Below are 15,939 nucleotides of genomic sequence, written 5' to 3'. Positions count from 1 at the left end.
ACTAGGTTACCACACATTATGCCCTTGGGTAACATGGAATCCCCTCTACTTAACTTGCAAATACACCTCAAAAAGTAACACACACCCATTAAGTATTCATTTCAGATATAGAAATTAAATTTCTAGCTAAACTAGCGATATGTAATATTATTTTGAGGGTTTTCACCCTTCCATCATAAGAAGTGATTTTACCTCCCCTTCGTCAATAAGCTTCAATGTGTAGTTGTCCCCAAGGAAAACTTCCTCACCATCATAAGTTGAATATGCTATACGCTACTCCTTGTGAGGAGTCATGTCGTAGGATGCAGTTGAATCTATCAACCAAGAGTCATTAGAAGTCATGTTAGTATAAGTAATAAATACAGCAATAGATTCTTCAACAGAGGATTTATTTGTAGAGGAATCATTATTATTTTTCTTTTTATTCTTGATTCTTTATTGAAATGCCCCCATTTACCATAGTTCCAACACCTCAATCTACTCTTATCAGGTGTTTTAGACTTTACTTTGGACTTAGGATGGTCCTTAGAGACCCATCCTTATCATCTTTCTTCCTGTCCTTACCTCTCTCCTTTAATCTTCCTTGCACATGCAATGCATACTTAGACTCCTCTAAATTCCTCTTCATTTCCTTTGAGCTAATGGTCGGTCCCATAGGTTATTTTTAGCCTCGTGGACGTTAAAATTTCTTCTTCTTCTTTGAGAGTAGGGTGGCAACAAGGGCATCCAACTTTGGATCATCTTTAAAAGAACCATTGTTTGCAAGGGAAAGATTATCCCAATACTTGGGTAATGAACATGAATATAAAATACATTTACCCTCATCTATCTTTACATCAACTGATTGTAACTGACTCAAGATCACATTAAATGAATTCTAAGTGTTCTACAATTGAGTTATCATCCTTAATCTCAAGAGAATATAACTTAAAAAAATATATTAATGAGATGCTTAGTTTGACATATGTCTCATATTCTTTTTCAATTAGATAAAAGCACAAACAAATAGTGCTATGTACTTTTTTTAAATCTAATTTTACCCATTCTTCATCTGCCATCTTTTTTGATTTGTTCTTATTCTTTACGTCAATCCATTGATCTCTTTCATCTCCATATTTAGCTTCCAAAGCTCATACCCTATTTAGTTGAACTTTTCGATCACCAACTAAGGTGAACTAGTCATGATCCTTTATCACCATAAACCTGTAACTGCAAGCAAACACAACAAATTACCACTATAGAAAATATCCCACTCACACATTTGAAGAAAGTTATCCCTATCTCTAATCAAAAGAACCATGGCTCTCATATGAGACGTAGAAACAAGTGTAACTTACCAGTGAAAGTGTGTTGTAGACTCAAAGCATCCAAGTACATAATTGTGATATATCATAGATGAAAATGAAATAACCATACAAGAGATGGAAACCACTACCCAATATATACGTAGAGAAATCCTTGCAAAAACAAAGTCGACATCCAAAGAGAGCCAAAGCTTGTATATTCCTTAAAAAATGTTACACCTTCTCCCTTTGAATTTTTGTAGCATTTTGTTACTTATACAACCTTCAAAACAACTTGTTTTTCCTCCTACTCCAAGCTCTAATATATAGCCAAAAGTAATATAGGGAAACCATAAATGGTTTTCATAATACAACGGACTCGAAACCTTGAACTAAGTAGTCTACACACAAAAGATACTTCATAACATGTGTTTGGGAGCTATATTCGTCTTTCTAAAACTTCACTCATGAACTTGGGCATCCAACTTCACAAGGGGACAAAAATAACCCACTAGAAGGCAAAACAACTCCTCTTTATGTCCAAAAGAGGCTACCAACTTCTTATGCATGATAAAAAATGCTTTCTTACAAGTCTTACAATATCCTAGATGCTTCTTACACCACAATAAACAGTGATGTTTTCTTAATACTTAATTCCAAGTGTCTAAAGGTGAGTGTTATCATTGGCCAAATTAAGTTTCTCCACTCAATGCCACTGTGCAAAGAATATCCTAAGTGCTTAGAAAATAATATTTAATTACAAAAAAATGTATTTCCTCATGTGGAACATTGAAGTTCTATTTTTCTTTGAGTCACATAAAATAATCAACTATTAAAATATATAGCTATAGGATTGCAAGTTTAATATCACCAATCCTAATTATTGTCTAAGCCAATTGGTTCATGACTAGTTGTGCCATCCACCTTTTTTAAGTGAAGGTGAATGTTGTATTGCATGAAGATGAGGTCAATGAGGCAATTCTTCTTGCAAATGGTATCAAATAGGCTCTAGTTGTGCTCACATCTAGAAACGCTAAGAGGTTGGGACAAAATTTGGAGTTAGCATTTGAAGGTAAACAATAATTGTACACATCAATGATTTGAAATTTTGAAGTGAAGTGGACATTGAGTTTTTTTGTTACCTAATATGTGGGTAGTCTTCCCTTAAAAAGATAGTGTTGAAGTGAAGAGCCTCTTTTCAACATGCTTGTATTTTGGCAACTCTTCCATAGTGATGTCCCTAACCTTAACCTCAGACTACATCCTAGCAATGCATGTTGATAGGATTTGCACAACCTCTCCATCAACATCCCTAAAGTCATCCAAGAAGAAAGTAATGGGGTTGACGTAAGTGCCCCATTACATGAATGGGTTGGTGGACTCGATTGTTCCACCTTACATCAACAATGTTCTAAATTTTTTGAATGCATTATTTTTTTTATCTCCCTTGTACTACTTTTGGATAGCTTCTTTGTTCTTTCCTATGGCCTCATAAATGTATCCCATTGAGTTTAGCTCCCCATATACAAAGCACAACACCCTAATTAATGGCTTTGATACATTACAAACAAATTGAAGTTGAATTTAGAAACAAAAACTTAGGGAAAATTGAACAATATCTTCTAATACAATATAAAAGAGGTAAACTAAAATGATTTAATTTAAAACTTAAAAATATTTGTGAAAATATCTTGATGAGCTTCGTAGTGTTCTTTGCAAAGACATAATAAAAATTATCTCAGTGACCCTTTCTCCATCTACCTTCATCGAATAAGAAGAATGCAACCCTTGTTGGCTCACAAATATCTACTTGAAAAGTGTTATCAGACTATAAATGTTCTTTGAGGTAACAAAGTTGTTGCAAATTTTGTGGTACCAGCTTGCACAAGGTCTTTTATTTTGGTGTGGTCTTTCATCAAGCTAAGTAACCAAAAGTAACTGTAGATGTATTTGATGATTTTCATTGAATCTTCCACCATTTATTTCATTCAATCAAGTTTTCTCCCATCCTCCATCTAAATACCAAGTCCAAAAAAGTGTTGAGTGCCTCTTCTTGAGTAGTGTCCATGCTACCACATGTTATTACATTGCCTATCACAACTTGAACCACATTTTCTATGCCGACTTTTTCCCTATCTCAACAATCTTCACTTTGTTTGATATGGCAATGGACTGCAAGAACAACTTCTCACCTTTTGAAGCCACTAGAAAGTTGACGAGTATGCAATTCCTTTCAGCTATCCACCCATTTGATAGTATGGCACATCCATATTTGTGCTAATGCTTCCTTTTCTCTTCTATAATTGTCTCTACATTTGTCATTACTTTTAGAGTAACTACGTACTTATGTCATGTGGAGTAGGTGCATGTGGAGTAGGTGCTTTGTACCCCTCCTATGCAATTATCAAGGCTTTGATCAAATTCTCTTCCAACATGGATGTCTTGTTTTAAAGGAAGGTTATGGTATCAAAAGTTTGCACATGCTATGCCTGCTTCCTCTTGCTCGTCTTTGTTCTGTCATGTACCTTAAAGTGAAGTACAATCTTGATTTGTTTTATGGAACAAAAAAAGCTTTGTGATTGCACTTTGTTGGAATTTAAGGAAGTTGATGTGCAATAAATTTGTGGATCATGACTGACGGCCACAATATTTGTCATTTCTAACTTTGATTCCCACACCATGTTGGGATTCATCATCTTTGCAATAGCTGCAGATGTCTTGATCCTCTCCATTTTTCTTGGTTTGTCAATGTGAGGGCTATACGCATCTCCTTTGCAACCTCCAACTCAGCGTTCAGCCACAGTCTCATGTCACTACCAACAATTTGTGTTAAGGTAGAATTTGAGATGAACAATGTCATCACACATCTCTAATCCAAAATAGTTGCAAATGATTGTTCTCATAATTGGTCTTGGGATATCATGTCTCAGGCAAGGTCTTCGGCATCGGAGACGCATCTCGATCTCTGAGACGTGAACCAGGGGGTTGGAGATGCATCTCCTGGCTACACTAGAAAAAAGATTGAATTACCAGAGCATTGAAAAGGGAGAGACAGCTATCACCATGGATGAAAAAATATTTAAAAGTGGCTAGTTAATGCTTCTCCTACTAATAGAAAACTAAATTGGAAACCCTGACAATGAGATTTCTATGTCAAAACCATCTAACTTCACTCACATAATTTTATACAATTGGGAAAGATATATTGTTTTTTAAACCTATTAGACTAGAAAAGCATAAATGTGTTTTTGGTATGAGATATAGCAAGCAGAGGGGAAGCTAGAGCCAATACTAGGATGAGCAGTCAATTTGCATGGATTTTTTTCATGATTTGAATGAGTTCTAGAAGCTAAAAGGCTTTTTATCTGGATGCCTTAAATCAATAACATAGATGCAGATAGATTGGTTGTGTATTATTAAGAGAAGATGGCTTATTTTGATGCAGATGATCTCCTCCTTTAGATCAAAGGAGTCACATCTAATATAAAACAAATATAAGACTCAAAAAGAAATATAATTAGCTTAATTTGAAAAACAATTCACTCTAATTTGCTCACAAGCTTTTTGAAGAGACGCATTTCTTTATTTTTACCCCTTCTATTCCATACCCAACAATCTGATTACACTTAAGTAACTGGTTGCCACTTGAAGCACATGCCGTATAGAACCAAGCCTAAGGCTGCACAGCAGGGATAACTTCACATCTGACACACATGCTACATGCTTCAGAACTAGTTCCACATAGTTGAATAACCCAGAAATACATTTTCATCTCCATTTTAGTATTTTTTTAATTTCATTTACTTTGATTGATTTGTGCCTTTATACATTACCAAACTCGAGAATTGAATAGATGGATTTCATCCACCCGCATCTAAGCTGTACAATTTAGATTGTAATTGAAAATTTGATAACTATCGATTATTTATGTGCTATGAAACATAAACAACAAAAATCTATATTTGACAACCATGAGCTAAACTCTCAATTTTATTTGCCCTCTATATCTCTATGATATTCAAATGCTTTTAAATTTCAAAAGCAATAAGTTTTTGTCCCTTTTTCTATATTTTTCCACATTTTTTTAATCCAATTTTTTCTTGTTTGAATCCCTTTTAATTTTTTTTTTTTACTTTTGGTTTGCTGATTTTTCCCCAAAATATTTTGAATCTCGGAGTTTCACCTGGCAGATTCTAGTGGTTTGTAGGAGCCTTGTACATACCATGACATGATGCCACTCTTGTAATATTGGACTTGCTTTTGTAAAACCGGGTGACCATAATACATCTCCATAGTAGCTACTGTGCATAGTGCTTTGTCCAAATGCCTTTCTAATTCAATACCAAGAGATTCTGCCCTTTTATGTTTTTAGGTTTCACGTAAGTCTGAAAGAAATTTTCCAATACTTTCCAACTTTTTCACTTTAAAGGCTATAAACTGTAATTTTTTGTTCATTTCAACTTTATTATGTTCTGATTTTTTCTGCAACGAAACAGACTGGGTATTAACTATTAAGGTTTCCTACGTGCTGAATGGTTTTGGTATCTTTAGGATGACTGGGCAGCCAAGGTAATTGATGAGGAGCAGCCAAATCAAATAGGTTTGAGCTTCAACGTTAGGAACTATTCTATTATGAGATTTCGCTTTGTAAACTTTGCATCTTTGTTTATGGTGATACCAAAGGCATCCCTGTTTATTCATTGCTTTTTTAGAATTCATGATTGGGAATAAGAGATATCTCTATTTGGGAGGAACATGTAGCCATAGTTGCTTTAAACTTTTGAGAGCAGATTCTGATGTACTCAGTGGAAGTTAGAATGTGGGATCTGCACATATCTTGACAAAGGTGTAGTGATGGTGGTATTATGGAATGTTCTTATCACAATAGAAAACAGATCTCTGTTGTAAGCAATGGTTTAGGATATGGAGAAGGTAGTCTGTTTGGTCTTCATGAGAAACGCAATGCCTTACTTCTTCTATCTACTGATTTACAATTTTGAACCATAGCATGAGGATTGAGTAAACATCAACGGATCCCCTTCTACTGGCTTTATATCAGATTGGGAGAATGAAGGTGTTTGCATTGTATAATTTAGTAGTGAATAGTGGTATAACTTGGTGCATGACTGAACTAAGTGATTGTAAACAGTTTATATTGCGTGTGATCATATCCAGCTGGTATAAGACAATCTAATCATTTACATTGTATTACTTTGTAGCTTAACATTTGTAGTTTGTACTGCATAATTAATTTTGAGGGTTCAAGCTTTGAAGTCGACCTATGTAGTAAATTAGTAAAGCACTATATGAAGTCTGCATCGTAATCAGCAATCTAAAAATTAATAGAGAAAATCCATATTTCAATTTCCTTGGTGTACACTAATTTACTTTTACTTTCCCTCTCTATCCAATTAGGATGGCTTTAAATGTAAAAAGGGTTCGTTATCTGAATTTGTCATCTTTTTTCCTTGAATTTTCTGTGTTTTTGGATTCCCTATATTTTTTCATATTTTTCATTTATTTTTTGGTTAGCCAAGCTATTCCTGAAAAATATATTTGCTTCTATGATCACAATCTAGAGAGGTAATCAAATTCTTGGAAAGTAGATATGATGCCAGGATATACCTCTCTCCTCGTATCCTCAAAATAAATATGAATCATATCAAACTAATTTAAGGTGAACCCATTATTGAGTGCAAAAAACAAATAAAAATAAACTGAAACATGCTCATAATATTGCATTTCTGGATAATAGCAGTCCTGGTCAAGTGGTAGGGTGGTGCAGTTGCCATGATGTTGACCCGGGTTCAAGCCCTGCTGGGCAACTTCCTTGTGTTTAAACAGCCAATATAAAGCAGACCATATGGACAAGCCGGGTGTAAAGTCCCAGTCAAGTTTTGGCAGAACAGAAACTCCTTAGACAGAGTGTGATCTCCCCATAAAATTTCTAATATAAAATAAGATTTCGTTAGATATTGTGTAGCTAACTTAGGAAACTCCTTGTATTATCTTTATAGAACTAAGAATATCAATAGCTAATACAACATAAGACAGCAGCAACTATGCCACACTTGATTAGTCACGGCAGTAGTTCACCATGGATGAGAGAGATCAGTATATAAGTATTTAGATACTGCATTCATGGGATATCAAGGAAACTGAAGAAAGTGTTCATATTCAAGGGAGCTGTTGAAACAAATATTATATGTCAAAATAACATACAAGATAGCTACTATATTGACACTGGAGTTACTGGTAAATAGCAAATAAAGATTGGAGGATTTCAGCTTTACATTCCTGTAGTGATAGAATTTCTACTACAGCTAATCACGATAATTCACGTTGAGGCAGACCAAGTATCCAGTCAACCAAACCAATATCAATAACCGCTGCCAATGTGATGAATGTAAGCAGCAGACTAAATAATCAATTGATTAGTTATTCAATGTATGGTTAGAACAACAATTGTAATTAGTAATACATAAACAGCATATCGAATTAAGAAATACTTATATCAATATCTTCTTAAAGGCATTCGATTAGGTCAAATATGATATCGTAACAAATAGCTGAGGATGATCCGCATAAACAAAGGGGGTTTAGTTATACTTATATGTGACAATGGACACTACTTATTCTTATCGAAAATGATCATTAGCTTATTATGATCCATTTCCGTACAAGAAGTTAATAAGTTAATCATACAATTAACATCGTAAGCCATAAACTTATAAAGGGTGCGATTACCATGATACACCCCAAAGGGATGCATTACTATACTATCTCAAGGCTACCAATGGTTCATAACTTTTAATTAGTTTCAAAGAGGAGCGAATACTAGGGAGGAGAAGACATGACTTATTTGAAAGGTTGTGACCATTTGGAAGGAGATATTCACCAAGGCAGAAATTTATAGAAAGATTCTAACAGATTAGAAAAAGGAGGGGAGGAACGGGCAATGATCAGATAGATGGGAAATAATTATATAATGTGTGCTCATAAGAGGAGGACAGGCAATAACATTTTGTTCTGGGGTTATGCATAGGGGATGTGCTTGATACGTATGCCTAATATATAAAACCCGATACAATGTCTATATGCAGAATTCAATAGTAATATTATTATAGACTGCAATACGTATGGGTTACATTTCAATTTATATACATATTGGCAGACATGTCAGATTTGTTTGTCTTTACCAACCATTAAATACATTATTAATAATTAATATTTTAAAGTAGTAGTAGTATTAATAATCTATAGAATAAGTAATTAGCAAATACATAAACTATTGGTATAATTAATTCATTTATTTATTTATATATATCAAAGTTCCCAGGCTCGGACTCGGCTCGGACTCGGCAAGGCCGACTCGACTCGTGACTCGGCAACGACTCGGCAATGACTCGGCAAAATTAAAAAACCCTTGAAATTAAGAGATTTTTAACATTTAAAACTTGTTTCATGCACCCATTATTGAATAAAGCCCAATTATAACGTGTGCTAGCTTGTTATGCCATGAAAGGCATGTTGGTAGAGTATCTACTTGTTTGGGGCTTCTGTTTAGTATTTTCTTTGGCCAAATTGAAATTTTGTGAGCACCAACATGAGACATCATGAACATCTTCACTTGGAAACTGTAAGGAGTGCTTGTGTATGGTAGCATTAAATAGTGTGCTTGTTGAACTTAGGTTTTACCTTGGGACTATAGTTGACCTTGGTCTTTCTTGGACCTCTTAGTTTTTAGGCTATATATATGTTGGATGGAAGGGGGAATTGTGAGGCCATAAGGGTTTGAAAATATGCTCCTCAGAGACATGTCCCTTGCCAAAAATAACCTTGTGCCCCATGGGGGGATTTTTTGGGATGTGGGGATAGGTAGGAAATGTCCCCAACTCACCCCCTTTTTTCAAAATTTTAAGAAACATCCCTGTAGTGAGGTACTCACACATCGCCCCATTGCAAATGAAGACCCCAACTTTTTGCTTTCTAGGGTTAGCTCTTTTAGTTTTGTTGTTGGTCGTTTTAGTGTCTTAGCCTTTGCATTGAAGGGATTGAGTTTCTCAAAGGTCATCAATTCAGGTGGATCTCCTCAAGGTGGAGTGAAGGAGGTTAGGTCAGTTGAGTGATTAGGGGTTATTTAGGTCATTCCTAGGGTTTTTGTGTACTATCTGGTCACGCTTCAAGTTGCTAAATCAAACCTTGGTTGAATGCATAGTGTTCTCCTAGGTCCCGTCCCTTACGTCAGAGTCAGAGTGAACTCGCCTTAAAAGTCTGGAATGTCACCCTGATCCTGAAATGGCCTGAAATTTGACTGTCTGGAAATTTGAAGGATCCTCCAAAAACTAGATTTTGCATTATAACTCATGGAGGTTCGAAACCACTCTCAAACATCCTGACAATATATATGGAATATAACTTAAAGTATATGTTATATTCCATATATGAATCCTGATGGAGAGACTAACTTGTCAAACAAGTCAAAATATTGATCTGTTGTGGCCGAGTCTTGGAGCTTGGACTTGGCGAGTTTTGCCATAATTGAGTCAAGCGAGTTATGGTCAAAACTCGCCGAGTCCAAGTCCTGAGTCAGCAAAACTCGCCGAGCTTGGCTTGACTCGCCAACTCGGCGAACTCGCCTGACTCGCGGCGAGTTTGGGAACTTTGATATATATACTCAAATCTGAATAAGAATTAAGGAAGTGTTATAAATATGGATATTGATACAATAATAGATATTAATATAATAATTATAATTAATACAGTATCTTTAGAAACTACTCTACAGTAAAACCATAGTGTGTAATACTATCTGAACTTAAATATATATATATATTTATATATAGAAACAATAATTTGAATGAACAAATAAATGTGATATTATAAATTTGTTTGAATTATCAATTCAATATCAGGAAGAAGATTATGTTATCACTGATTGAATTCTGGTTAAGATGCTTTTGTCTCCTAGTCAATGTAGTTTAAGTCATAAGTATGTTGAGATGGATTAATTTTGGTTAAAACAGGCTTAAATCTAGTGGGGGACATGACAAATGGTATCAGAACCTTGATCCTGCCATCCTGCAGGGTAAACATGAATCAATAAAACATTCTAGTTAATAAGAAAGAATCTAACGATACATGTATTTGTGTGCATGTTCCGTGTTTGTATATATCCATGTGTATGCTCTGTGTTTGGTTCATGCTTGATATGTTTCCAGCGTTTTCATTCCATGTGTGTTTCCAATACCATTTCATATTGGGAGTCATTTTGAACACTCCATGATCATTGCTTGAGGACAAGCAATCTTGGGTGGGGCGGACTGTAATGTCCCCACTTTGAAATAAAATTTAATAATAAAATCAAAATATTTAAAACTAAATTAAAATATAAAATAATATAATTAAATATGATTAATTAAAAAATTAATTTAAGTTAATGAAAAGTTAAAAGACATGAAAGGAAAATTTGTGACTCCCTCAACAATGAGATATAAAAGGCAGAAGAGAACCTCATATGAGAGGGGGGATAATTTGGAAATGAGAAGTGCAGATTTGATTTAAATAATAAGTGCAGATCTGATTATGAGAGGTTGTGTCCCTTTCAAAGGGCAGAAATAATGAAGAGTTGCACTCTATCAAAGGGAGTGGTGAAAGAGTGTGTCTCTTGCCAAAGAGCATACATGATGAAGAGGTGTGACCTCTCCCTCACATTGAGAGATATAAAGGAAAGGAATAAAAAGCATCTAGTGAGATCACCAAGGATCAGATCAGAACTGTTATTAAGTTACAGGTAGTAACATCCTTGTTCTTGGTGCTATGCATGGAGATGTGTTTAATAAGTATGCTTAATATATGAAGCCCAATAATGTTCTTATGCAGAATTAATAGTAATGCTAATATGGATTGCAATATGTATGACAGTTATACTAAATTTCATATATATATTCATAATACATAAGAAATATATATACTTATAGTCTAAATCATGTTATTACTTTCCGTATTTAAGAAGATGGGATTGAGATGTTCCAAAGAGGGGCAGTCTAAATCCAAGCAATAGGTTAAGTCCCAAGATAGGGTGGGGATCAGCGACCCATAAGCTTTGAGGGTATAGACCCAAGATAGGTAAGGGCTTGGATTTGTAAACTTTGAGGGAACCTATTGTAGTTGGTCTCTAAGCGCTTTGGTAACCTATGTAAACCCTTCTCCCTTAAAATTGAAGTAGTAGCAGGGTTTGATATCTATATTAAGAACTCTGAATAATGAAATTAATCAGCTAATGAGGAAAATAGACAAGCACTTGTTAATAACTTATTGAAGAAAATCTATCAATTTTAGTATATTTAAATAGATCAGGTAGGGGACATTACACAGAGCATCTATAAGCCAGAAGGTGGTGTTGGTTTGATGGTGTATTCTCTGCATTTAGCTGATAATGGTGAACATCATAATTTACCTACCCAAAAAAAACCTGCTTTTCTGGAATCTACTGATATGTGGGGTAGTGGTGAAAAATGCGTATAATTTAAATTTTTTAAATAGTGACTCGAGTTGAAATCACTACACTAAATAAGGCGGCCCATAACCTAGAGGACATGTATATGTAATAATATCTGCAGGATTAGGACTTTTTCTTGTAAAATTGGTTTGGATATAGCGAACTTAAAAACAATATTTCTTTTCTGAATTGTTTCTATTGGTTTTGTTGGGTGTGTTCATATCAACTGCCCACCTGAAATTTTTATTTTAAAGATCCACTGAAATAATTGATTTATGGCATCATCTTATTAAAGTTATGTGCTGGCAATTTCAGGGATGACAGACACAAACGAATGTTCCTTTCAGCCTAAAATTTAAGACGTCCTGTCCTGGCAATTGAATTATGATTTAATAGATCAACTTTTAAGCATCTGATAGAATCTAAATTGGAGCTTGTAATTAATGAACATTAACTAAAACACACATGGACTTCATATCTTTTATATGCTAACCTGTACAGTACATTTGAGAAACATAGCAGGGGTTCTTCATGATTTTGATATAGCATAGCGTGATGAATCACTTTTAGCTAAATTTCCAAGTCTAAATTACTGAACATTTTTGCAGGTACTGGTTTCAAACACCAGAAGGTTGGACAGTCGATGGTCACTACCGATCCCTGATTTACATGCGGCCTCTTGCAATATGGGCAATGCAATGGGCTTTATATCCACCCAAGGCCATTTTAGAGGCTCCCAAGATAAATGTAATGGAAAGAGAGCACATGTCACCTTTTCAAACCGGATTAGCAGCTGTTGCTGGGGCTTTTAAACATGTACATAAACCCCGACTTTGTGAACGCTCCAGTTCACGTTCTCACTGTAGCTGGAATTGTAATTGCTAGCTATTTCAATTATTAAGTAAAAAAGATGGAATTGCTAGCTGTTTCAGTTATTTGGGCCTTTGATGATGAAAAGAGATGCAATTGGAGCCATGCTGACAGAAGTTAATTTTTTCCAGTTTTCCCTTGTATAAACAGGCAAGGGAATATTTGGCAAATTTTTGATCTTGTATTTTTCAGATCACAAATCAGGAGATATGACAGGTTATCAATTTTAGCCATTACCAAATCTTAGTTGATACAATATATTTGTTTCCATATTCAGTAGATACTAGAAGAACGTTTGAGCGTAAGGAATTGAAATTAAAAATAATTCAGTAGAGCTGCAAGATCTGCAATTTCAGGTCTGACAGTTTGTTCCACAACTCCTTTTTTCAGTTGTAGCCAAAGTTTTAGAGGGTGAATCATCCCCAGATTTTGAAAACCTGAAAATATAATTTCAAATAAATAAATCCTTCACTTTGAGTTTAATCTAAATGAAGAAACAAATGGAAGACAATGACTGGCGAAGGTACAAGCAGAGGGAAATAACCTGGTATTGACAAGTTTTTTGGGCATGCTTTTGTAGTTATATCGGACGTGCATAACAAGTTGCCTTTTGATTTTCTTTTGTTGGTAACACGTGACTTTATACAATTACCAAAACTTTATGCTTAGATGTAGGTTGCAATGCTATTTTCATATCATTCTCATACGAACACAGTCTAAGGAAAATACTAAATTGAAAAACTAGATAAAGTTGATTTTCTTATAAATCTATGCAACTGGATCCTTTTGAACTGGCTTAAAATTTTCATTAGATCTCTCAATTTTTGATTCACTAGCATTCACTTGAGATCTGTTCCTTGGTTTTGAGTGGAACCCTTGGGCAGAAGAGCAAGAATACATCCTGTGATGTTTCTTGTTGGCAATTTTGGACAAAGATGACTCTAAAAGCAAATCATAATTCTCGATTGGCCCCTACTAATGACATTTACAACCTATAGATCCCTTGTTTATATGTCTAGCTATATTCACTAATGTTGTTTTGTAAATACATCATTAATACAATCCCTGTCTTGGGAAAGTGTGCAATAATATAAGAGATTTGTAATAGCATCACAGTTGTTGTCCTCATTTTTGTTTTCAAAAATGAAGGATCATTACATGAAATTTTTGTTAAATTTTTTTAAAAATTACTTTATGGCCCGCTTCCCGAGGCAAAATTTTGACCAATCCTTAGATTGGCTTAATCTTCAGTCCATCCTCGAACTACGTTTCGAATTTCGTCAAATTTTGGGTTCGTTTGCTATGTCTTTCCTTCAATTTTGGGTTTTAAAATCTCGACTGTAGGTGGAAAATTTTCTTCAAACTGCAAGTTTTTATGATATTCATTGTTTTGGTCTTTGTAGGGGAATTTTTGACTTATTACATGTGCACTTTTATTTAAAAGATGTTACTTGTAATTTGTTTTAAATTTCCCCTTTGTTGTTTTTATCTTTTTTATTGGTTTTTGGTATTTTTTAGTTAAAATAGAGATTTTTTGTTTCAATTACAAGTAAACTTGCAGTTTGGTCAAAAAACCCCTACTTTAATGGTTTTCACATGTAATAGGGATTTTAAATTCCCATTACATATGTGCAAGCAAGTATAACTTGTTGTAGAGATTTTATTTCCCATTTACAAGTATTTAAAACTTGTAGTTTGCTCCAAAAAACTCGATTTTGCTTTGCAAGTGCATTTTTGACAATTTTTAAACTTGTAATTTGTCTTAAAAATCCCGATTTTGCCTTGTAAGTGAAAAAGTGACAATTTAAAACTTGCACTTTGGTCCAAAAAACCTGATTTTGCTCATAAAGTGCATTTTTGACATTTTAAACTTGCTATTTGGCCAAAAAATCTCGATTTTGCCTAACATGTTGAAAAAGTGAAATTTTGAACTTGTCATATCCTCCAAGAAACTCGATTTTGATTGTTTCATACATTTTAAACTTGCTATTTGTTCTAAAAAACCCGAATTGCAAGGAAAAACATGTTTTTTGAAGATTTTTAGCAAATTTTTGTGGAGATTTTTTGGGAGATAGAAGGGGTTTTGGATTCCTCCCTATTTTTATGCATTTTCAAACACTTTTCACGCCACATGGAGGTTAAGATTGCTGGTTTTTAGCTTTATAACAACAAACACGTTTTTGTCAAAAAACCACATTTTTCTTCATTAAAAATGCCACGAATCAGCAATGTTATGAATCGTTTTGGCTTGGTATGCTAAGGTATTGAGGTTAGAAAGAGTCTTGGCCATTTTTCATGCATTTGCTGCCACGTTTTTCAGTTTTGGGCATTTTTTCAAAAACATGGTTAGGGTTTTGAAATACGGTTAATTTGTTTTTAAGAGATATTCTTCTTTATCTCAAAGATTAATCATCTTTTTGAAGAAGGCATTTTCAGTTTGGAGCAAGGTAAGATTTCTTTTCTTCTTGTTTCATTTTTCTTGTCTTTTTTGTTTTCTTATTTTCTTCTTGTTTCATTTTTCTTGTTTTCAAATATGTTGGTTCTTCCCAAAAAATCAGTTTTGTGAGAGAGATTTTCCCCCTTGATTAGCAATTTTAGAATTGCATTGTTCTTTCCCATTTTCTCTCTTTACTTGTATTCAGGATTTTAAAATCCTGATTACAAGTTGGATGAAAATAATTGTTCTTCCCTTACGGATAAAAGATTTAACCATCTTTTGTTGAAATTCCAAGTTGCAAAGATGAGAAATACCCATCCTTTCAAAATGGGGTTTTTAGAACCGGATTACATGTTGAAAGTTCTTCCCATTTTCTTGAAGATGATCTTCCCAAAATATTTTCATATTCATTTCCATCATCCGTATTGTAGCGTCGTAAATTGTACGCACTTGCTAGGGTGGTACAATTTCACACCTAGTTTAGCACCCGCCTTGGCGCATTTTGCATTTTGCATTGCATTTCCGCTTTAGCACTTAATTAATCAAATTAATTAGGTCTAAGGTTCTATTTCATCATCTTCCATATCATAAAATTGGGCCCTTCCATTAAAGTGTGCCCTTTTCATTTTATTCCTCCTATACATCATTTAATCAAAAACCCTAATTAGGTCCTATTTCGAACTTGGGGGCTTGATTTCGGAGGTCAAAACATCTCAAAATCACCTGTAACTTCGGGATTCTCTCTAAAATCATCATATCCGACGGCCCTTAAAATTTAGTGAAAAGTTGTCGAGACCATGGCGCCCGGAGAGGACCATGGCGCCCGGAGTGCACATGGTCCCGGACAT

General features: G+C 34.5%; 1 protein-coding gene across 3 annotated transcripts in view; it reads left to right on the top strand.

The window, feature by feature from the left end:
* LOC131063605 (uncharacterized) overlaps window positions 1-13,131 on the top strand; it is a 137,533-nt gene extending 124,402 nt beyond the window's left edge. For all 3 annotated transcript variants that reach the window (XM_057997481.2, XM_057997480.2, XM_059219818.1), the window contains one exon: window positions 12,393-13,131. In XM_057997481.2, coding sequence (XP_057853464.2) covers window positions 12,393-12,669 — 277 coding nt within the window. In that variant the 3' untranslated portion in view covers window positions 12,670-13,131. The remainder of the gene's footprint in view (window positions 1-12,392) is intronic.
* Window positions 13,132-15,939: the final 2,808 nt, after the last annotated feature.

This window comes from Cryptomeria japonica, chromosome 4 (assembly GCF_030272615.1).
Source record: "Cryptomeria japonica chromosome 4, Sugi_1.0, whole genome shotgun sequence".
NCBI lineage: Eukaryota > Viridiplantae > Streptophyta > Pinopsida > Cupressales > Cupressaceae > Cryptomeria > Cryptomeria japonica.
Note: the sequence above shows the minus strand (reverse complement) of the source record. Positions and strands in the feature narration are given on the sequence as shown.